This window comes from Cetorhinus maximus, chromosome 1 (assembly GCF_964194155.1).
Source record: "Cetorhinus maximus chromosome 1, sCetMax3.hap1.1, whole genome shotgun sequence".
Taxonomy (NCBI): domain Eukaryota; kingdom Metazoa; phylum Chordata; class Chondrichthyes; order Lamniformes; family Cetorhinidae; genus Cetorhinus; species Cetorhinus maximus.
Genome location: NC_135879.1, coordinates 39,797,793 through 39,821,554, shown reverse-complemented (window position 1 = coordinate 39,821,554; position 23,762 = coordinate 39,797,793). Strand labels below are relative to the sequence as shown.

The following is a 23,762-nucleotide window of genomic DNA, read 5'->3' as shown; positions in this document are numbered from 1 at the left end:
AATGCAAGTGAATATCTAAATGCTTCTTAAATGTTACGAGAGTTTCTGACTTAACCACCCTTTCAGGCAGTGAGTTCCAGACTCCCACCACCCTCTGGGTGAAAATATTTCTCCTCAACTCCTCTCTTAGCCTTCTACCTCTTACCTTAAATCTATGCCCCCTGGTTAATGACCCCTCCACTAATGGAAAAAGTGCCTTCCTATCCACCCTATCTATGCCCTCATAATCCTATGCACCTCTGTCAGTTGCCCTCTCAACCTTTGCTGCTCTAAGGAAAACAACCCCAGCCTATCCAATCTTTCCTCAAAGCTCAGACCCTCCAGCCCACGCAGCATCCTGGTAAATCTCCTCTACACCATCTCCAGTGCGATCACATCCTTCCTGCTATAACATCTTTAATAATAGCTTCTAACAGTTTCTCTATGACAGAGGGGAGGCAGTGGAGTAGTGGTATTGTCACTGGACTAGTGATCCAGAGACCCAGGGTAATGCTCTGGGGACCGAATCCCGCAATGGCAGATGGTGGAATTTGAATTCAATAAATATCGGAATTAAAAGTCTGATGAAGCCATTGTCATAAAAACCCATCTGGTTCACTAAAGGAAGTCTGCCATCCTTACCTGGTATGGCCTACACGTGAGTCCAGACCCACAGCAATGTGGTTGACTCTTAAATGCCCTCTGAACAAGGGCAATTAAGAATGGGCAATAAATGCTGTCCAACCCAGCGATGTCCACATCCCATGAATAATTTTTTTTAAAAATGAAGATGTTAGGCTAACTGGCCTATAGTTTCCTGCTTTCCGTCTCCCTCCCTTTTTGAATAAAGAAGTTATATTTTCTATTTTCCAATCGAATGGAACCTTCCCCAAATCTAGGGAATTTTGGAAAATTAAACCAGTGCATCAACTATCTCACTAGTCACTTCTTTCAAGATCTTTGGGCGAAGTCCATCCGGACCTGGAGATTTTTCAGTCCGCAGCCCCCAACACTTTGCTCAATACCACTTTCATGGTGATTGTAATTTTCCCGAGTTCCTCCCTCCCTTCCATTTCCTGATTTACAGCTATTTCCGGGATGCTACTTCTGTCCTCTATAGTGAAGACTGAAGCAAAATATCTGTTTAATTCATCTGCCATCTCCTTATTTTCCATTATCAATTCCCCAGATGCACTTTTTACAGGACCAACACTCACTTTGATAACTCTTTCCTTATTTAAATATCTATAGAAACTCTTCCTATCCATCTTTGTATCACTAGCTAGCTTTATTTCATACTCTAATTTTTCCCTCCTTATTAATCTTTTTGTCATTCTTTGCTGGTCTTTATATTCTCTTCAATCTTCTGATCTGCCACCCGACTTTGCGTAATTATATGCTTTTTCTTTAAGTTTGATACTGTCTAACTTTTTTAGTTAACCATGGATGGTGGGCCCTCCTGTTTGCATTTTCCTTCCTCATTGGAATGTACCTATTCTGTTTATTCTGAAATATCCCTTTAAATGTCTGCCACTGAACCTCTGATGACACATCCCTTAACCTAATTTGCCAGTTCACTTTAGCTAGATCTGCTTTCATGTCCTCACAATTGCCCTTATTTAAGTTTAAAATACTAGTCTTGGACGCACTCATTTCTCCCTCAAAACGAATGCAAAATTTAATCATATTATGGTTGCTGCTACCTAGGGGTGCCTTCACTAGGGGGTTATCAGTTAATTCTATCTCGTTGCTCAATACCAGGTCTAGTATAGCCGACTCTGTGGTTGGCTCCAGAACATGCTGTTCTAAGAAACTACCTGGAAAACATTCAGTGAACTCCTCACCTATGCTACCTTTGCCCATCTTATTTTTCCAACCTATATGTGGATTAAAATCCCCCATGATTGTTGCTGTACCTTTCTGGCAAGCTCCCATTAACTCTTCTTTTATACCCTGTCCTGCTGTGTAGTTACAATTAGGGGGCCTGTACATTACTCCCACAAGTGACTTCTTGTCTGTATCATTCCTCATCTCAACCCAAACCATTTCTACATCCTGGTTTTCTGAACTTAGGTCAGCCCTCTCTAATGTGCTTATACCATCATTAATTAACAAAGCCACCCCTCCACCTTTTCCTAACTTCCTGTCCTTTCTAAATGTCACACACCCTTCAATATTCAGGTCCCAATCTATGTCACCCTGTAGCCATGTCTCTGTAATGGCTATCAGATCGTAGTTATTTATTTCTATTTGTGCTATCAGTTCATCTGTTTTGATTTGAATGCTACGTGCGTTTAGATACAGAGCCTTTAGTGTTGTCCTTTTATTATTTTTGTAGCGTCTAACCTTATCTGCTGATTTACTGTTTGATTTGTACTCTCTGTTCCTTCCTGTCACGGTCTGTTCATCATTTCCCATATTAGTACCTTTCTCTCTTGCTTTGTCTCTATGCTTTGGTTTATCACATCATCCCAAATTTGATTAATTGCCCCCACTATTCAGTTTAAAACCCTCTCTACTTCCCTAGTTAGGTGGCTCGCGAGGACACCAGCCCCAGCACAGTTCAGGTGTGGACCGTCCCAATGGTACATATCCCACTTTCCCCAATACTGGTGCCAGTGCCTCACAAACTGAACCCACTTCTCCCTTACCAGTCTTTGAGTCACACATTCATCTCTAATCTTATTTGTCCTATGCCAATTTGCACATGGCTCAGCTAATGATCCAGGAATTATTACGTTTTGATGTTCTGCTTCTTAATTTGGTGCCTAGCTCATCACACTGACTATGCACAGCTTCCTTCCTCATCCTGCCTGTGTCGTTGGTGCCTACATGGACCAAAACCACTGGATGCTCCTCCTTCCACTGCAAGTTCCTCTTCAGCCCTGTGCAGATACCCTGCCCCCTGTCATTGTGTAGACAACAAAGCCATCTGGACTCTCACTCTTTGCTACAGAGAACAGTGTCAATCCCTCTTACTATACTGACCCTACTACCACCACATTCCTTAATACTCCCCCGACTTGAATGGTTTCCTGTATCACGGTGCCATGGTCAGTTTGCTCATCCACCCTGCAGCCCCCACGCTCATCCAAACAAGTGAAGAGAACCTCAAACCTATCGGACAATTGCAGAGGCTCACTCCTGCATTCCTGCCCTCTGGGTCCCCTTACCTGCCTCACTCGCAGTCACACCCTCCTGTCCCTGGCCACTGACCAAATCAGAAGATCCCATCCTAAGTGATGTGACTGCCTCCTGGTGTAGAACATCCAGGTAACTTTTCCTCTCCCTGATGTATTGCAGAGGCTGCAGCTCAGCCTCCAGCTCAGTGACTCTGAGCCGAAGTTCCTCAAGTTGCAAACACTTACTGCAGACATGTTCGTCCTGGAACACAATGTTATTCAGGAGCTCCCACATGCTGCAGCCTTGACACATCAGCTGTCCTGCCATCCTTAATGTGTTTTACATAACTACTTAGTTATATTAATCACTTATTTATGTTGCTTTCCTATATATTTTATTAACTTTACCACTGATTTATGTACAATTTTAAACCTTAGGGATAGAATAGAACTTACCAGCTTACCAGATACTTTAATTTGAGAATGATGTCTCATTTCCCATTCTAGGCTTCCCAAGTGGAAAAAACATTCATTAAATAAATTTACTGAAATTCATTTGGGATATTGAAGACTGCGGTAGACTTGTCAACTATCATACTGTAAACTGAGTTTTGAAAAGTTAGAAACATGACTTTTACAAATTGAAAAATAGTGCACCCTTACACTTTGATATCTGAGAGTTGTACAAATAACTTTTTTTGTATTTCATAGAATCATAGAATAATACAGCATAGAAGGAAGCTGTTGAACCCCTTGTGCCTGTGCAGAGTTACCAATTAATCCCGCTTCCCTATTTTTTCCCCATAGCCTGCAAATATTTCCCATTCAATTATCTTTGAAAATTGCTGTTGAATTTGCTTCCTCAAAACTGTAGCCTTTTTTGCCAGTCTGCCCATGTCCTTCTGAAGTCTGATACTATCCACCTTACTGTTTGTCAGGTTCAAAGCTTTATGTCATCTGCAAACTTTGAAATTATGCCCCTCGTATCCAGATGATTAATATATCAAAAAGAGTGTTGGTTCCAATATTGACCCTTGGGAGACACATGTATACTTTCCCATCCTCAGTCCAAAAAACAACTATTTGCTGCACCTTTTTTGCTTTCTGTTTTTTAGCCAAATTTGTACCTGTGTTGCCACTGCCTTTTTAATCCCAGGGATTTTGCTAACCAACATGTTGCATAGAACTTTAACAAATGACTTCTGAAAGCCCATATATGCATCAACTACACTGCGATCATCATAGGTAATTTTACCAAAAAGAATGTTAGTGAGTATGATGAACTTGGAATATTATGTATTAATATAATGTCTTCTACTAATTAAAGAGGCAGAATTAGCTCTTAGTTAATTGTTTTTCTTATTATTTGTTCTTGGGATATAGACATTATGAGCAAGGTCTTACTAGCCTTTCTGACAAGGTGATGGTGGGCTTTCTCCTTGAACATCTGCAATACTTTTGGTGACAGTGCTCCTACAAAGTTGTTCCACAACAACTTTGCTGTACTGCCTCCAATGTAGGAATATCCTTACTTAAATATGGAGACCAAAGCTGCACACCGTATTCTAGTTGTAGTCTCATCAAAGCCCTGTACAATTGCAGCTAGACTGGTATGTTCTTGTACTTCAGTCCTATTGCAATAAAGGCCAGCATGTCATTTGTCTTCCTAATTGCTTGCTAACTTTGTGTTCCTTGTATGAGTACACCCAAGTCTCTTTGAACTTCAACATTTAAAAGTTTTATGCCTTTTGAAAAAAAAAAATTGTTTTTTTTTGCAACCAAAGTGAATAACCTCACATTTCTCCACATTATACTCTACCTGCCCCCTTGTTGGCAATTCACTTAATCTGTCTGTGGGCTGGATTTACTGCTCTCCCTCCAGGTTTGAAGGTGGGCTCTTGTTAAATCCAGCAGGTGGTTTACCTGCTGCCTAGCACTTGCTCCTGTCCTCACTGCAGTTATACCACCGGCAGGTGTGGCGTTGGGTGGCCCACCTGCCACTGGGCTCGTTGAGTCCCTTAAGTAGGCAATTATCTCAACCCACCGCTGCCAGGATGTAACAGGGGCAGGAGAGGCCTATGCCAATGGCTAGCCTAGCAGATTTCCCTGCAAGGGCTGGTGGTGGACAAAGGCCCCCACACCCTACCCCCCAAGGTTTTAACCCCCAGCCTCCAGAGTGTCCACCTCCATGGCCCCCAGTCTCTTGCTGGAGACTGCCAGTTTGGGACCCGGAGAAACCCCCAAACATACCAAATGATCCAGTGCCCCTTGGCCAAATTGCTGGAGAGCTGCTGATTTCTGACTGGCTTCTGATCTAGAAGGGCAGTTGGCTGTTAAATGCTTGTGGAATGGCCGGTGTTCCCCTCAGCGGGCTATCCATTCTACTTCTTGCCAGGGGAGTACGGGGAACCTGGCACCTCCTATAATTCAGCCCCACCTCTCTTTGCAGCATCCTTGTGCCCTCCTCACAGCTCACATTTCCACCTAGCTTTGTATCATCATCAAACTTAAATGCATTGCTCTCTGGCTCTTAATCTGACTCATTAATATAGATTGTAAATAGCTGAGGGCCCAGCACTGATCCTTGTGGCACTCCACTTGTCATGGTCTGTCAACTTGAAAATGCTCCATTTATACCTGCTCTTTACTTTCTGTCCATTAACCAATTCGGTTCAACATTTACTGAAAAGCTTCATGCCGATTTAATTATTTACTGCCCCCCATCTCCTCACTAAGTAGGTTTATCAGTCACTTCACCCCGCTGACAGTACTTGATTCCCACCTTGCTTTAGAGAGTCTACCAGTCAACTATGCCTCCCACTGGACAATGTATTTTCTGGCTGATACCCCAGAACACTTATCTCCCTCACTGCCTGGTAAGCCCGGTTATCCTGCTTCCCAATTATAAATGAATTCCAGCTCTCTCACATCCCAACTGTGTGTGAATGCTGGTCATAAGTCTCAGCATTACTACTCAACAGAGTGCTACCCAACCCCTCAAAAAGGTGGAAAATCTAGACCTGATTGAGGAAAGAGAAGCTCAGCCACCCTCCATTGAGATACTTTCTTTGCCTTTGCTCCTCTGTCAGTATCCTTCTTCCCTGTCCCCCTATCTATAACTGCTCCCCCGCCTTCCTACATTGACTCCCCAACTCCACCCCCTATCTGCCCCCTGACTTTTCTACCCCTCTACCCCCCTCTTCCTATCTGCTTCTGTGCCATTGGCCATCTGGGTGCAATTATTCCTTGGCCCTCTGACCTTACTTAATCTAAATACTGTGCTTGTAGTACCATGGTAGGCAATTATTGGGTAATTACAAGTCAGTCAGTGTATATTAACTGATGAGTAATGTTGAGGAGAATAATGTTCATTTGAGGCAAGTAATACTGAGGTAAGTGGCATATTTGGGTGTTATCAATTTTGTAATGGTGATAGATTTTAAGTTCTAAGATGTGTGTGAATATATATATATATATATATATATATATATATAGTAGGATGATGTGTGCTGCTAAAAATAAATTGTTATGCTATAAGTAGCAATGTCAGATGTTTTTATGTAAAATAGTTTCAAAAGTTAAAATTTTTGGACATATAGGCAGTCAGGTTAAAAATTTATTTACTCTTTATATTCACATACATATTTAATTGCATTTGAATATGCAGTATACTAGTCATTAATGTAAGTTTTATATTAATTGAACAATTTTCACAGTTGCTAAACATTTCAATGTCACAAATCTGGAGCATAACTTGATGTTGTGTTAGAGCACTACCATGTAGTGGAGGGACACAGGCTCAGCTTCTATTCCCTTCCCTCCAAAATAAAGTGCTGCAGAAAGACACTGAGTCAATGTCAGTTATTGCTGTATGGGAGAGAAGAAATATCTAAGTTGTCTGAAATGGTTCCTTTCATTTATCGTGGTGTGTCGCCAACCAAGCATAGCATGTGATGGCCTGTGCAAAGTCAATGTACCTTGTCTCCATGACTTGTGAAGAAATAACGTAGTTTGGTTGAGGTAAAGCACAAATCTTCATTGGAAGAAAGATGGGCTTAAAAAACAACACGTTTATCAGCTTTTCATCAGATGACACTTCATTTATTCATTGCAATTATGTGAATCCACCAGAATACATGAGTGAAGTTCTTAGCGTGCCAGCCACTTTAAGGGCATACTGTGTCCTAACAAAACATAATTTTTCATTTTCTTTTCAATGCTCCACTGATGATATTGTTGAGAAGCAGCATGATAATTTGTAAATCCTAGCATTAATTTTGCTATTTTTAAAATGAAAACAGAGGCATGTGTCAATGGGAGTGTGAATGACTTGCCTGCCAACTGACATCAAAGGATTCAAGCTCGACCAAATGAGACTGATTGGTGTGGCTCACAAGGTGATGTTCATGTGCTGACTAAATCAATCCAATTCCTTTCCATTGTTTAGACTGGAAAGGATTCCAATGCTCTGCCATACATTATCTGGTGCAACCACAAATATCTATCCATTCACTATGTATCTGAGGAAATAAATATATAACTCTTTCCCTTCTCCCAAAAAGCTTGAATGAAAATCATAACTTGAGTTCAGAAACATTTGCGACTGCCTAATCCCAAATCTCTAGCAATATTTGGAATGATTTTCCTTAAAAGGGAGTGTTGTTGCTGTCCGGTTGCAGGGCTGCTACCTGGCTGAGGCTGAATGCCAACTCTCTAGCAACTCCTCCTTCCTCCTGTTACTTTCTCCCATGCACTGTGATCCCCATGACGGAATATCAAGCCATCATTTCCCAAGCTAGTGCTGGTCTTTTCCCCTCCAGAGATGTCTCCCCTCTTTACAGTTTCGCAGCCCTGCACAGCTCACTTCTTACCTCCTCATGAAGATCTGCCAAAGGAATTATTTTGGTAGACCAACTGTTTAAACCTGCTTTGTGTCTCATCATTCTTATTTCCTCGTATCCCAACACTTTTCTCTTTTTATCCAGTCTTTCCTCACCTACATCTGACTGTTGCATCCTGTGCCACCTTTTTTTCCTTGAACAGCACTCCGTTCCTCCAGTTAAACTTGCATGGATCCCCTCAATGCCTGTTTTTTTTGTTGCAGAATATGTTGGCATATTTCTCTTGTTCTAGTACTACTTAGGTTCCTCTTATTCCTTTACGTTGATGACTACTGGTGCAGTCCTACTCCTGTCATGTTGTATAATTTCAATAATTTTGTTTAAAGTTTCTGTCTCCTTTTACCTTGACGTGGTCCATCTCTGATTCTCATCTTTCTTTACTAAACTTTATCTTGTCTCTGAAAATGGTGTGCCTAGTAACATCTGTTACAAATCCACTGACTCCCTCAACTGCCTGAATCATTCTTCTCACCATCCAACTTCTTGTAAGGGTACCATCCCCTTCCTCCAGTTTTCCGTCTCTGTTGCATATGATGTGACGATGCTACCTCTATACAATTTTTCTCAATGAAAATTATTCTACCATAGTAGGCAGGACCCTAGATTGAACTCTGCTGAAAGATCATTGACCTGAATTATCAACTCTGCTTCTGTTTCCAGGGATGCTTCCAGATCTGCTGAGTATTACCAGCATTTTCTCTATTTACACAAAATTGAGTCTGTATCATTTCCTGTGCTTTTGTTTTCTACATTGTCCCAAGGAAGTTCAGCACAAGTTCAAGTAACAGCTCAGTATCTATCTAAGAGGCACATTGCAGCCCTGTGGCTTTAACATTGACTTTAATAACCACAAATCTTAATGTACCAATTCTGCTTTTGCTCTGACAAGAGGTGCTGGCAATGTGTGATAGCTGTCCAAGTCTTCAGATTGCAAGGACAGAGTGGGTGGGTACTTTAGAAGGAGGCTCAATGTCGGAACTCGAGGGGTGCAGTGATTTGGGCCCGAGGTGCAGTCTGCATTCTGAGGATTCCTGGGATCCTGGAGCCTGCTCTGTTTGCCAGTTTTTCATGCTTTTGTCTTCTACCTTCCACTGCACTCTTTTAGCTATTCAAACACCATGGCTCACTCACGCTTTTTATTTCTTCAGTTCCTCTCATTGCATCTTATACTGTCTCATGTTAATATCACTTCTGTTGTTTAACCGTCACATGCTCTGGACTTCATAATTTACAGGCCATTCTATTTGTTTCCTAGTGTGGACTTTTTTATTTTTCTTCCCTTTACCCGATTCACTTGTTCTGTTCCTTTTTTTAATGCTGCTCATCTGTAATCATAGAAAGCCTTGCTGGCTTTCTGCTACAGCAACTCGGCTAATCCTACTTCTCCGTCCTTTCCTCATGGCCCTACAATTTTTTTCTCTTCAGGTGCTTATCCAATTCTCTTTTGAAAGCCATGATTGAATCTTTCTCCACCACACTCTCAGGCAGTGCATTCCAGATCCTAACCACTAACTACATTAGAAAGTTTTTGCTCATCTCGCTGTTGGATTTTTGCCAATCCTAATTTGTGTATTTTGACCCTTCTGATAATGGAAATAGTTTCTCCTTATCTACTTTGTCTAGACCCCTCATGATTTTGACCTTCTCTATCAATTTTCCCCTCAAACTTCTCTAAAGAAAACAACCCCGGCTTCTCATTCCTGAAGCCATGCTCCTAAATCTTTTCTGCCCTCCTCTCTAAAGTCTTCACATCTTTCCAGAAGCGTGATGCCTAGAATTGGAGACAGTCCTCCAGTTGAGGCCAAACCAGTGTTTTATAAATATTCATCATAACTTGCTTGCTTTTGTACTCTCTGTCTCTATATAAGACTCCAGGATCTTGTATGCCTTTTTAACCACTTACTCAACTTGCCTTGCCACCTTCAATAATTTATGCACTTATACCCCAGGTCTCTCTGTTCTTGTGCCCACTTTTGAATTGTACCTTTTATTTAATATTTCATTTCCTTGTTCTTCCTATCAAAAGATATCACTTCACACCTCTGTGTTAAGTTTAAATATGTTTCAATTCTGAGGAGGTCTGTATCCAAAATGTCTTGCCTGCCCTTTTCACAGATGCTGGCTGACATGCTTCCATTATTTTCTGTTTTTCATTTATGATTTTAGTTAAATTGGCATAACTGATACCTGAAAAGTATTGACTAATGTTCCTAGTTGTTAAACAGCTTGGTGCTGAAGTTTAGCTAGCTGCTATTCACTCTGACATTGCCGGGCAAGTCCCCTTGTTCCTAACATGCCTTGCTTCACATATTATGTAGAGGGGAATTAAAACGTGTTAAAAAATTGTTAATAATGTGGAAAAGGTTTAATATAACATCCAGATTCTAAACTGGCATACTGTGTATTCAAAGACAATAAAATACAAGAAGTTTACAGATCCTTCCAAAATGTTTTCCTTTGCATAAATGTTTCAGCCCTTGCATCCCTATGTGTATGAAATATCTTATTTATTCAAGACCACAAAATACTAACTAAAAACATGCAACCTGACACTAGCATGGAAAACATATGGTAACTTTCTAACAGTTTGTCAGACATCACAACTGAATAAAATGTAAATATTGAATTGCTGTTAAAGCCCAAATGTGTTACACATTTTTTGAATAACATTTTGAATCTTACTTTTCTTAAACAAATAGAAATTGTATATGTTCAACTAAGGTCAAAATTGAATCTAATAGTACTGACTGCAAATCATTCTTACAAAATAACTTGATTGGGTCAGTAGAAGGATTGGCTTACTGGTGTTTATTTTTGTTAAACTTGTTTGAGGGGCATGAGTAAATGTTTAATCAGTACATCAGTAGCAGAGCAGATGCAATTTCCATGTTTTGCGTTATAAAAGCCAATTTTGCTAACTAATAACATGTACCTTTTTGTATCTTGGAATGTATTCAGTCAGCTGAATTTCTGCACATTGCCTGCACACAGTTTGGTTCTGTAAGCTAACAGCTCCTTTTATGGTGAAATTCTGTTGTGAAAATTCAGCTGCTTTGTGTTGTTAGAGTTTAATAATGATTTTGTTACAGGCAGCTAAATCTTTTAAGCACAGCTACTCCAGCAATTAGTGCCTGGCTTATTCCTATTGATCAACTGAAATCCTCCTTGAATAAATTGGAAATGGAAAGAACTCTTCGTGTGTGTGCTGTGATGGGCTGCATCATGACAGAGGCTTTAGAGGTAATTGTAAAATTTGTTTTTCTTATTCAACAAAATAAAAGTACTTCCTTTGTTTTCACCCTCAACATGACACCGGAATTGTCCCAGGTTATTATTGGGAAGAAATGCATGGAGGATAATTCCTTGACATGAGCCAGTTGTACTGTTGACATCTTGTGTTAGTTTTTTTTCCATGTTACGACCTCCAGGTGCAGCTGCACTCCATTGGTGGAAATTTTGAATGCAGTGAACGTGATTATTCACAATCCTGTTATAAGACAGCCCAATTTTCCACCAGAGTTTTACAGGATAAAGCCTTACAAAATAAATTGCCTCACTGCAGGACTTCTTTTGTTGTTTATATTTCATTTCTTTTACTTTGTGAATAAAGCTGCATATTTCTTTTGGCTTTTTATACTAAACTTGTATTGCTCAATCCTAACTGTAAAGCCAAAGTTTCTCCCACATGGCTACCTTGGCTTTCCTCCCATCATTATGAAAAGTGACAATAAAGCAGTTAATATCTCAGCTGATGAAATGCAGCAATATGTAATCATATAGCTCCTCCAAAAGTCACCAAAATAAGTTAATAAGGGCCTCACATCTGAGTTAAAGGAAAGTTCCTTGTTGCAGTGACATTGAAATTGGCTGACCAAGAAGATTTTTGGAGTTAACAGCAGTTGAAATAGGCAGCCATTCCTCGAGATTGACACACTTTTATTGTCAAATGTGATGGAACTGCATTACCAAATCTGGAACTGAAACCCATTATACTGAGGATCTCTACGTACCTGATTAAAACCCAGTGTATTCATCAGGGCTTTCCCAGGATGATACCACAGTCTTGGCCAAACATTGAACAAATATTTTGTGCCTGTCTTCAAAGTAGAAGACATAAGTTGCATACCAGAAATAGAGGCAACCTAGGTGCTAAAAAGAGTGAGAAATTAAGGTAATTAATATCAGCAGAGAAAAAAACACCACTATAGTGCATCCCATGTTGCCAGTACGGATTAGAGACCCCTCACATTTGACATTTCTTTCAGTCAAACCATTGCTATCCAAGGAGAAAAATCATTCAGCCTAAGGTCAACTGGCAACAAAAAGAATGCCTTCAATACAAGCTTGGGGCATGTGGAGATGGGGCAAAGATGTTGTCATATATTATCTTCAGACAAAAAAACTCCCCCAAAGAATATCACATGGCCAAAAGATATGATCATCCATGAACATGAGAAAAATTGGATGGAGGAAGGTTTGACCAAAGACTGGTTGCATCGTGTGTGGTGCAGACGCTCCTCTTGTGAACGTCATATGTTAGTCTTCAGCACTTTCAGGTGTCATTGAATGTCATGCATCAAGGATATCCTAGATGATGATTGCGCAGATCTTGTATTTATCCCAGACATGACAGGCCAGTTGCAGGTGATGGATGTCAGCTGCAACCGACCATGTAAATAGCAGATACGTCAAAAGTGGAAAGAATGGCTCTATTCTAGAACACGTGCATTTACACTATCAGGCAGCCTGAGAAAGTCAGACCTTCTGCTTATCGCCCAGTGTATCAAAGCCTGGGGTGCCATTGATCCATCCCTTATCCAGCATTGGTTCAAGAAGTGCTGCTCAAAAATGCCATAGATGGTTCAGAAGCCAGCGATCCTCTCGGATAATGATGCTGCTGATGTGGACTTGAAGATGATGATATCAGCAGTGATGACATTTACATTGATGATGAGGGAGACAACAAGACAGTTGAGGAGCTGTGTAAACTACTTGAGATCAGCAATTCAGATACAGTATTTCAAGACTTCTATACATGTAAATAAATGTCAAAAATCTTAAGATTAACTGGCAGCTTCTTGATCATTTCTTTCAAAATTAAAGTTTATGAATACAATGCTGAAAAACCTGTTTTCATTTGTTGCCATGTACAATATGTACCCTAACTTCAGGATAAATTTTTAGGGAAAATTATGGCACCTCGACTAGATTATGCCTCGAAACCAAAAACCTCCTAAACCAAAGGGAACACAAACCAACCTATGCAGCCTATTCTTGTATCTTGACCCGATGAGCCCTAGTAATATTGTGGTAAATCTGTCCTGTATCTTTCCCAAGGTTCAGAGATCAAACTGAATGTAACACTTCAGGTGGGGTCTGACCACAACTCTGTACAACTGAAGCTTCACCTTCTCACCTTTGAGTTCCAATCCCCTTGTGATAAATGCCAGCATTTCATTAGATTTTTGATTAGTTTTTGTACCTGTGTAGCAGCTTCATGATTTGTGTACATGGACACCTAAAGCCCTTTGCACCTCTACAGCTCTTAACCTCTCACTTCACACTTTTCCATCTGTCGTGGCTTTGACCACTTGCTTTCTCTGTGCCCCTTTCTATCTTCCTACTATCATCCACACAACTTAACTGCGCTTTTTATTAGAAATTAAAAGAGTTTGATTTCATTGGGCAAGAAATAGACTGGGATACAACCAAGTTCACTCTGCAGATTCTTTTGTTTCTCAAGGTGACCACACTGTATATCTTTTTCTGATGACATATGACAAGCAAACTTTGCAGTAGATTCATGAGCTGACTGCGCATTTTTGTCTGATAAGCGTATACTAGAGAACACACTCTCCATTAGATAGATTTAAACATTTTGTTTGTTTGCACTAATATTATTTTGTGTACAGGCAGCAGTCATGTGAATATTGATGATTGATGTTGAATATTCAACTCTGGCAAAAAGAATGCGTTTTTGATATTTTATTTAATTTATTCTTTCATTTTCTAATTGGTTTATTTACTTTCAGAGGAAGAGTGTACATTTTCCATTGAAGAGCAAGTACAATAGGGTTACTAAATTAGCTCGGTATCTACAAGAAAACCCTTCCTGTTTACTGTGCAATATACTTCATCGGTACCTGCAGCAGGCAGACTATTCTGTCATCGAGGATGCCACTATGGTAAACATTCACAGCAATAACTCTGAATTAAGTGTGTGGAAATTGGCTGACTAAAGCGAATTAATTATAAACATTCAAATGTTCTTGGTTATCTAATTTAGCTTATTAGCAAACGGAACTTTGTAGACTCAGTAATGTACAATAAATGCTCAAGACTTGCCGAACTCTTGATGTGTTGTATTTTTGCAACCAAACCCTTTGATTAATCCATGAGCAAGTATTTAAATAAGGAAGAATCGTATAGCCCAGAAGAACTCCATTCACCCATTGTGCCTGTGCCAGCTCTTGAGTCATCAAATTAGTCCCACTCGCTCTGCTCGTTCACCATAACTCTGCAATTATTCTTTTTAAGTATATTAGCCAGCATGTGACACCAAGATTGCGAGCATTTGATTCAGAGATAAGTTTCCAACCTCATATTCTTGCTAGCTCTAAGATCACCTATTTCCACCTCTGTAACAACGTTCTACTTCGTCCCTGTCTCAGCTCATCTGCCACTGAAACTGTCTTCCATGCCTTTGTTACCTCTAAACTCAAATGCACTCCTGACTGGTCTCCCATGTTCTACCCTCCATTAAACATGAGATCATCCAAAGCTCTGCTGCTCGCGTCTGAACTCTCAACAATTTCCATTCTCCTATCACCCCTGTGCTCACTGACATATGTTGGTTCCCGGTCATGCCACATTTTGATTTTTAAATTCTCATCCTTGTTTCAAATCCCTCCATGGCCTTGCCCCTCCCTCTCTCTGTAATCTCCAAATCCACAACCTTCCGAGATATCCGGGCTCCTTGAATTCTGGCCCCCTGTGCATTGCCAATCATAGTTGATCCACTGTTGGTGGCCATGTTTTCAGTTGTCTGAGCCCAAAGCTCTGGAATCCTCTCCCTACACCTCTCCGCCTCTCCAAATTGCTTTCATCCTTTTAAGACACCTTTAAAAACCTATCTCTTTGACCAAGCTTTTTGATCATCTGACCTAATATCTCCTTAATGTTGCTCGGTGTTGTAATTTGTTTTATAATGTTCCTCTGAAATGCCTTGGGGCATTTTATTACATTAAAGCTGCTTTATGAATATAAGCTGTTGTATCTATCCAATTTTTTTCAGGCAGTGCATTCTATTTCATAAAAAAATGACTTAAATTAAAAAAAAATTCTCCTCATCTCCTCTCTCCCTGTTATTTTGTCATTTATCTTAAATCTGATTTGTTACTGACCAATTAAGGTCCACTTAAGAGTCTCATCCTGCTGTCGCTGGTATTCTGCCGGGGTGGGGGCATCCATGCCACATGAATAGGTGGCCTGGTTTGCCTGGCAGTCTGCCTGCAGGCTCAGGAGTGTCAGTATTAGGGGGACAGCCTCCTGACTCTGCACCCTGTGCTCCATTGTGGGTTCCTAGAAATGGCTGCAGTGGGATTGCCACCAGTTTCATGGTCTGTGGATGGCTCCATCATCACGGCCATTAAATCCAACCTCTGTGTGTGTGCATGCGTGTTGCACAGATGGCAGCCATATGGTCCATTTTGCCTGTGCTGACTCATTGAAGGAGAAGGATAGTTAAAACTGCTCCCCTGCAATTTTTTTCCCCTTCAAGTATTTGTCCAGTTCTCTCTTAAAAGTTACAATTGAATCTGCTTCAGCTGCCGCCTTATGCCATGCATTTAGATCATAACTTGTTGAGTGAATAGAAAAAATTCTCAGTTTCTCATCTGGCTTTTTTTTGACAATTATCTTAAATTATTGCCCTCTGGTTACTGACTCTCCTGTCCGTAAAACAGTTTTTCCCATCAAATTCATGTCAAAACCCCTCATTATTTGAACACCTTTATTAAATCTCTCCTTAACCATCCTTGTTCCAAGGTAAACAACCCCAGCTTCTCTAGTCTCTTCCTATAATTGAAATCCTTCATCCCTGGTACCATTCTGGTAACTCTCCTGCTCATTCTCTCCAAGGCCTTGAAATTAGGATTTAAAAACTACCAAGGCAAAGTCTATTTATGTACATAATCCAAATAAAGACTGCATAATATATGCAATTTTTTGTGTTTATTTGTTGCAGAACAATGGCCTTCCTGCTCTGGTCACTCTAAAAAAGGGTTTGGTAGCATTAGCAAGACAGTGGATGAAGTTCATAGTTGTCACTCCAGCTTTCAAAGGAGTTAGTTTACAGCTTAAGCCGGCACAACTTCGAAAGCCACAACCAGCATCACAGATTGATCGTCAAGTTTGTGGCTTGGACAATGGAGGAGCCATACAAAGTGACACAAGTGCTGATGGGGCAGAATTTGAATTTGATGCTGGTAATTGTAAATACATTTTCTTTGATAAATGTTTTATTGGCAACACAATTTTCCATTGATAAAGCATATGTTTTTTTTATGTTTTAAACAAAAGCTCATACAAACAGCAGATGAGAGGCAAGAGATTAAAATGGAAGCGGCTGGGTGAGAAGAGATTTAGACCTTGATCGTGGGGAGGTGAGGAGTCAGTCCGGTAGCGTATGATAAAACTTGGCAAGGCTGGGAACATGGAGGTTCAGCTGAATTTAATGGCAGGACTGAATTATGATGTTTTTTTCTGTCATCTTATAAATGAACAAACTGGCTGCCGGGCGGTATTAACAGTGGCAGAAGACCACAACCGGAGAACCCTGGGGGTGAGCCCTGATAATCAGGAGCGGCAAGGGAGTGAGAGATTGGGGACTTGGAGGGTGTGGCGGTCGACCATCACAAGTGGGAGTGAATGAGTTCTTGTGTGCTGGATTGGGGAGAGAGAGGAAGCTTTCATCGTGAGGGAGAAGGCAGCGAAAGATTGCGACCTGCTCCTCCTGGTCCCTAATGAATACTGTAAAAGTACACATCTTATGGAATCAGCAGTTCCCACCATCCATTTGCTACCAAGTTTCCTGAGCCCCAGGAATCCTATGTGTCAACTGTTAAGTTTTAATCAGGCCCCCCAGTTATACAAAAGCAAAATCTTTCCGATGCTGGAAATCAAAAATTAAAAAATAGAAAATTCTGGAAATACTCAGCAGGTCAGGCAGCACCTGTGGAAAGAGAAACAGTTAATTATATGCAATTATATTGTTGGGCCTAATTTAAATATGTTAATTAAGTGCCCTCCTAGGTGGGGCACTCACATGACCTACATGCACGTAAGACATGTCTCCTGCTTTAAAATTTTTAACCCTCTCCTGCCTGTCTTGCGTGGTGGTGTGGTCATGATTACAATGAAGCCTTTATTATAATTTGGCATGCAACTGGTTGATACTTACTATCACATATTATTCATTTCTGAATTGCTACTCTACTTGAAAAACAGAAAATTCTACAACCTTACAGACCCCCTGGTATATTAATATTTGAATCTGAAGTGTGTTTTGACAAAAATAGGATGGAAAGAAATGAAAACTATTAGGAACAGACTCAAATCGGGCATTTGTAATTAGGATGAGGAATAAGCTGAAGTGTGCCATAGATTTCAAAGATATTTGCTTGTTGAAATAAGTTGTTTTAGTTAGGGACCACTGGAGGTCAAGTTTTGAAGTATTAATTGCCATTTAGGCATCCTACTTTCCAAAAGATATTTAATGAAAGGGAGAGTGTAAGAAGGAAAAGGAAAGACTTGCATGTATAAAACACCTTTCATGGCCGCTGGACGTCTCAGAGCAGCCAATTAAGTACTTTTTGAAGTGTAGTTGCTATTGGAATGTAGGAAACACACAGCTAATTTCACTCTGCAAACCCCCACAAACAGCAATGTGACAACGACCAGATAACTTTTTTTGGGATGTTGATTGAGGGATAAATATTAGCCAGGACACCAGGGATAACTCCACTGCTCTTCTTTGAAATAGTGCCATGGGGTTTTTACATTATCTGAGCAGGCATGTGGGGCCTCTGTTTAGCATCTCACTTGAAATACAGCACCTCCCAACAGTGCAGTGCTCCCTCAGTACTGCATTGTCAGTACTGCATTGTCAGTTCTGCACTGGAGTGTCAACCTTGATTTTGTGCTCAAGCCCTAGAGTGGGGCTTGAACCCACAACCTTGTGATTCAGAGGTGTGATACCAACTGAGGCTGACACTCCAAGAAGAGCACCTAGGATGATGTAGGCTCCAAGCTGTGAAGAGATGCTTACACAATTGGGAAAACAGGACTGAATTAGAAATAATCCAAGTTTTTCAAATGTTGAGAGGATTAGATAACGTAGGTACAAACTGCTGATTTAACTTCTACTGTCAGCCCGGCATGAGACAACAGGAGTATAAGATTGAAATGCCTAAAAGAAATTAGGAATTTTTTTCCATACAGAAGGAATGATATATAGAATGTAGCCCCAACTGAAGCAGTTTATGTATCCCTAACAAGAAACAACAATGTGGATACTGTGTTTGTATGTGTTGACCCCCTTCTTTTGCTGATTCCATTGCTAAATACTAAACTTCGCTTCTTCCCCCATCCCCTCCTTTAAGGGATTAAAAAAAACCACAGGATCCCACAGCCAATCCAGGAGTCCCTTTTAGAAGTTGCTTTCTGCCCCTGATGTGTGAACAGGAAAATCCCAATTTATAGTTATTTTCCAGGATAGCTTACTCATACATTGTGATCACCTGTTTTTCTGAAAATCTATCTTTATAGACTGAAAAATTGGTCTTCTCTATGGCGTCTTAGTTAAAGTAGTAAAAATTTGAGTTATGAATATCTTGTTATGATCAGGGATGAGGGTTATTTGAGTAAGTATGGACACTTATAGAAGACATTGGAAAGAGAGTCTGCATGCAGATTTTGGTTGTCGTTATACCACACAAGTTTATTGCTGAATTTAAATTTGCAGAAGAAATATTCCCTTTTGACTACTTAAAATAGTTTTGGTAAATAAGAGTGATGGTATATTTGTTTAGCTAAAAGCTACTGCGGATGCTGGAAATCCAAAACAAAAACAGAATTACCTGGAAAAACTCAGCAGGTCTGGCAGCATCGGTGGAGAAGAAATCAGTTAACGTTTCGAATCTTCATGACCCTTCGGCAGAACTGAGTATAGTTAGGAGAAAGGTGAAATATAAGCTGGTCTAAGGTGGGGGGGCGGGGAAGAGAGAAGTTGAGGGTGGGATGATTGTGGAGATAAGCAAGCAGTGATAGGAGCAGATAATCAAAAGATGTCACAGACAAAAAGATCAAAGCGGTGTTGAAGGTGGTGATATTATCTAAGAAAAGTGCTAATTAAGAATGGAAGGCAGGATACTCAAGGTACAGCTCTAGTGGGGGTGGGGTGGAAAGACTAACAAAGTTTTAGTTTTAGATTTAAAAATAATGGAAATAGGTGGGAAAAGAAGAATCTATATAAATTATTGAAAAAAAAGGGAGGGGGGAGAAACGGGGTGGGGATGGGGGGAGGGGGAGTTTAAGATCTAAAGTTGTTGAATTCAATATTCAGCCCGGAAGGCTGTAAAGTGCCTAGTCGGAAGATGAGGTGCTGTTCCTCCAGTTTGCATTGGGCTTCACTGGAACAATGCAGCAAGCCAAGGACAGACATGTGGGCAAGAGAACAGGGTGGAGTGTTAAAATGGCAAGCGACAGGGAGGTTTGGGTCTTTCTTGCGGACAGACCGCAGGTGTTCTGCAAAGCGGTCGCCCAGTTTGCGTTTGGTCTCTCCAATATAGAGGAGACCGCATTGGGAGCAACGAATGCAGTAGACTAAGTTAGGGGAAATGCAAGTGAAATGCTGCTTCACTTGAAAGGAGTGTTTGGGCCCTTGGATGGTGAGGAGAGAGGAAGTGAAGGGGCAGGTGTTGCATCTTCTGCGTGGGCATGGGGAGGTGCCATAAGTGGGGGTTGAGGAGTAGGGGGTGATGGAGGAGTGGACCAGGGTGTCCCGGAGGGCACGATCCCTACGGAATGCCGCCAGGGGGGGTGAAGGGAAGATGTGTTTGGTGGTGGCATCATATATTTGTTTGTTGTCTGTGTTTTTGATGGCATTTTATAGTAAAATAATTCTTTTGTTAAGAGACTAGAAGGCATTTTTGTAAATAAACTCCTTCATTAGCTTTTGCACTATAGACTGCAGCATTTAACCTGGATGCATGTTGGATAGTTACAGCCTTTTCAATTGAAGGTTTCTTCATTAATATTTGCCTTTTGTTGCAGCTACAGTTAGTGAACACACCATGCTGTTAGAGAGTAGCCGTCCACCAGCGGGTGGCATCTCCTCCGGACCAGTAACTGGCTCTGACATCATGAGAAAGTTATCCAAAACAAATGCTCATGCACATGAATCCACACTTAAAATAAAAGTAGGTGAAAGCACAATGCTTGTGATATAACAAATTGAGTGTGCATATCATACAGATTTATTCATCTATCATGACTTATAATGTCATCTTAAATTATTTAATTTCTGTCTACAATTTTACAAATCCACTTTTAAATCTGTCATCAGGGTTTCAGTTCTTAATTGATGTAACAGTCTGTATTAATTGTTCTGAAGTTCAACATTGTAGTTTGATTACTGCACCTTTATGCTAATCTCAGGAATATTTTCTATTATTTTCCTCATTCACATATATGTTGCAAGACTACTGTTAGATTTATAGCTGTGGACAATTGCAGTTTTGTGTATTTATTCGGTCTGCAGGTTTTTTGTCTGAAAAGAAAGGGCACCTTTCTCCTCATAGTTACCACAAAATTAGGTTACAATGGAGGATACTAAATTTGGAAGAAAATAGGATTACCTTCTTTGTATGTTCTTTTTCATTTAATTAAGTATTAAAATATCTCTTGGGCCCATACATCTGTGGTTCTGTAAGAGTTAATGTTGTATTTGAATATTCTACTTCTGACCAAAAGAAATGTACTGCATCCTAGGGCAGGGGTGGGGAACCTTTTTCTTATCACAGGCCATTCACACACATAAAAATCAACTTAATTTAATGTTTTTTTTTTAGAGAGAATACAGAAACGTTCAACTCACCTGCTGTTTTCATGCAATGGCTGAATTTGAATATCATATTGTTAAATATTATTATGGTAATTTAGCTGACGCTTTTATCCAAAACAAATTCGTAATGATGATGATAAATGCTATTTTGAAGGCACTACTGCCATGGCTCTATATTTGTAGAAATCTTGCTGTGGCTGGATAAAATTGAGCAATGGGCCAGATTCGGCCCATGGTCCTTAGGTTCCCCACCCCTGGCCTAGGGTGAAGCATGCCGGAAGGGTAAATCATTGGGGAACAATTCTGATGCTTAAACAAAATAATAAACGTACTATGTATTTGTGATACTTCAGATTAACAACCTAGACATTCTTGTTTTATGTGGAATATGTTTTGAAAAAAATTTATAACCCCTACGAGGTTAGGGGTATGTATTTTGCTGTGGTAATCATGGTGAAACTTTCATTGTTTACCATCATTACTCCACTGAAACTGACAGCAGTCACTGGAATCCACATATGTGCAGGGTGAAATCCATAAGTTTCTGTGATTGTATGCTTCTCCAGAGGGGCACAGTTGAGGCACTCAGATTGCAATCAGTAGAACCATTGAAAAGTTATGGTGCAGAATGAGGTCATTCAGCACATTGTGTCTGTGCCAGCCAAAAAGGGAGAAAAAAGAAACTAGCTGCTCATTTTAATCCCACTTTCCAGCACCTGGTCCATAGCCTTGCAGCTACAGCACTTCAGGTGCAAATCCATGTACCTTTTAAATGAGTTGAATGTTTCACCCTCAATCACCAATTCATGCAGTGAATTCCAGATGCCCACCACCCACTGGTTGAAAAAGTTTTTCCTCATGTCCCCTTTAATCCTTCTACCAATCACCTTAAAACTATGCCCCCTGGTAACTGACCCCTCAGCTCGGGGTCTTTCCTGTCTACCCTACTTCAGCCCCTCAATTTTGTACACCTCAATTAGGTCACCCCTCAGCCTCTTCTGCTCTATGGAAAACAACCCTAGCCCATCCAAACTTTCATCATAGCTGCAATTTTCAAGCCCTGGCAACATTCTTGTAAATCTCATCTGTACTCTCTGCAGAGCAATTATGTCCTTCCTGTAATGTGATGACCAGAACTGTACACAAAATTTCAGCTGTGACCTAACCAGTGTTTATATTATACAGCTCCAGCATTACATCCCTGCTTCTGTATTCATTACCTCTTCCAATAAAGGAAAGCATTCCGTATGCTTTCTACCACCTTTCCTGTCACCTTCTGAGACCTGTGGACATGCACTCCAAGGAGTCTCACTTCCTCAACCTCTCTCAATATCTTCCTGTTTATTAAGTATTCCCTTGCTTTGTTTGCCCTCTTCAAATGCAGTACGTGATACTTTTCCGGATTGAATTCCATTTGCCATTTTTCTGACCACTCAATCAAACCATTAATTTCATTTTGGGGATAACAGCTATCCTCTTCACTATCAACTACACGGCCAATTTTGTGTCATTCACAAGTTTCCCAATCATGCCTCCTACATTTAAATTCAAATCATTAATGTATACAACAAACAGCAAGGGCCCCAACACTGACCCCTGTGGAACACCACTGGAAACCACTTTCCATTCGCAAAAACATCCATCGACCATTACATTTTTCCTGTCGCTTATCCAATTTTGGATCCAACTCGCCACTTGCCCTGTATCCCATGGGATCTCACTTCTCTGACCAGTCTGCCATGTGGGACCTTGTCAAATGCCTTACCAAAACCCATGTAAACAACATCCACTGCGCTAACCTCAGCAATCCTCCTTGTTACTTCCTCAAAATTCAATTGAGTTAGTAAGACACGATCTTCCCCTAACAAAACCATGCTGACTACCCCAGATCAATCCATGCCTTTCTAAGTGACAGTTGATCCTGTGTCTCAGAATTGATTCCAATAATTTGTCCACCACCAAAGTCAAACTGGCTGGCCTATCCTTCACACCCTTTTTAAATAATGGAACAATGTTCGCAGACCTCCAATCCTCTGGTACCTCGCCTATATCTAGTGAGGATTGGAAAATGATCCTCAATGTTATAATTGACGAGAATTTGCACTTTTGGTTTTAGTCTCATCATAAAAACCCTTAAAGATTGCTTCTTATTGAATGAGCTATAACTGCATTTTCAACAGCATACTAACTTTATAATTACTGCTAAACAGCCTCATTGGCCCTGAGAAGCTAACATTATATTTGTGGAATATCAAATTCCTGTATAATTTTTTTAAAAAAATGCACATTTGAAAAAATATTATTTAAAAGTTTGTTTAACTTTATTCTCTAGCTTCTATGTTAATCCAATCATAATCACTTGTTTCACTATCTGAAAATTTAAATTAAAAACGGAAAATATTAAGTGCTTTCAATTCCCTGATTTTCTCATTTTTTTCGTTCTTGGGATATGGACATCATTGGCTGGGCAATCATTTATTGCCCATCCCTAATTGCCCTTGAGAAGGTCATGGTGAGCTGACACCTTGAACTGCTGCAGTCCATGTGGTGTAGGTACACCTACATTGCTGTTAGGAAGCGAGTTCCAGGATTTTGACCCAGCGACAGTGAAGAAATAGCAATATAGTTCCAAGTCCC

The 23,762-nt window shown here is 40.4% G+C and overlaps 1 protein-coding gene across 11 annotated transcripts in view; it reads left to right on the top strand.

Moving 5' to 3' along the window:
- Positions 1 to 23,762, top strand: part of kiaa1109 (KIAA1109 ortholog) — a 533,049-nt gene that overhangs the window by 278,997 nt on the left and 230,290 nt on the right. For all 11 annotated transcript variants that reach the window (XR_013576358.1, XM_078539938.1, XM_078539971.1 and 8 more), the window contains 4 exons: positions 11,092 to 11,242; positions 14,035 to 14,187; positions 16,248 to 16,488; positions 20,336 to 20,481. Coding sequence is in view for 10 of the 11 variants with exons in the window: in XM_078539938.1 (XP_078396064.1) it covers positions 11,092 to 11,242; positions 14,035 to 14,187; positions 16,248 to 16,488; positions 20,336 to 20,481 (691 nt within the window). In the remaining variant the exon portion in view is untranslated. The remainder of the gene's footprint in view (positions 1 to 11,091; positions 11,243 to 14,034; positions 14,188 to 16,247; positions 16,489 to 20,335; positions 20,482 to 23,762) is intronic.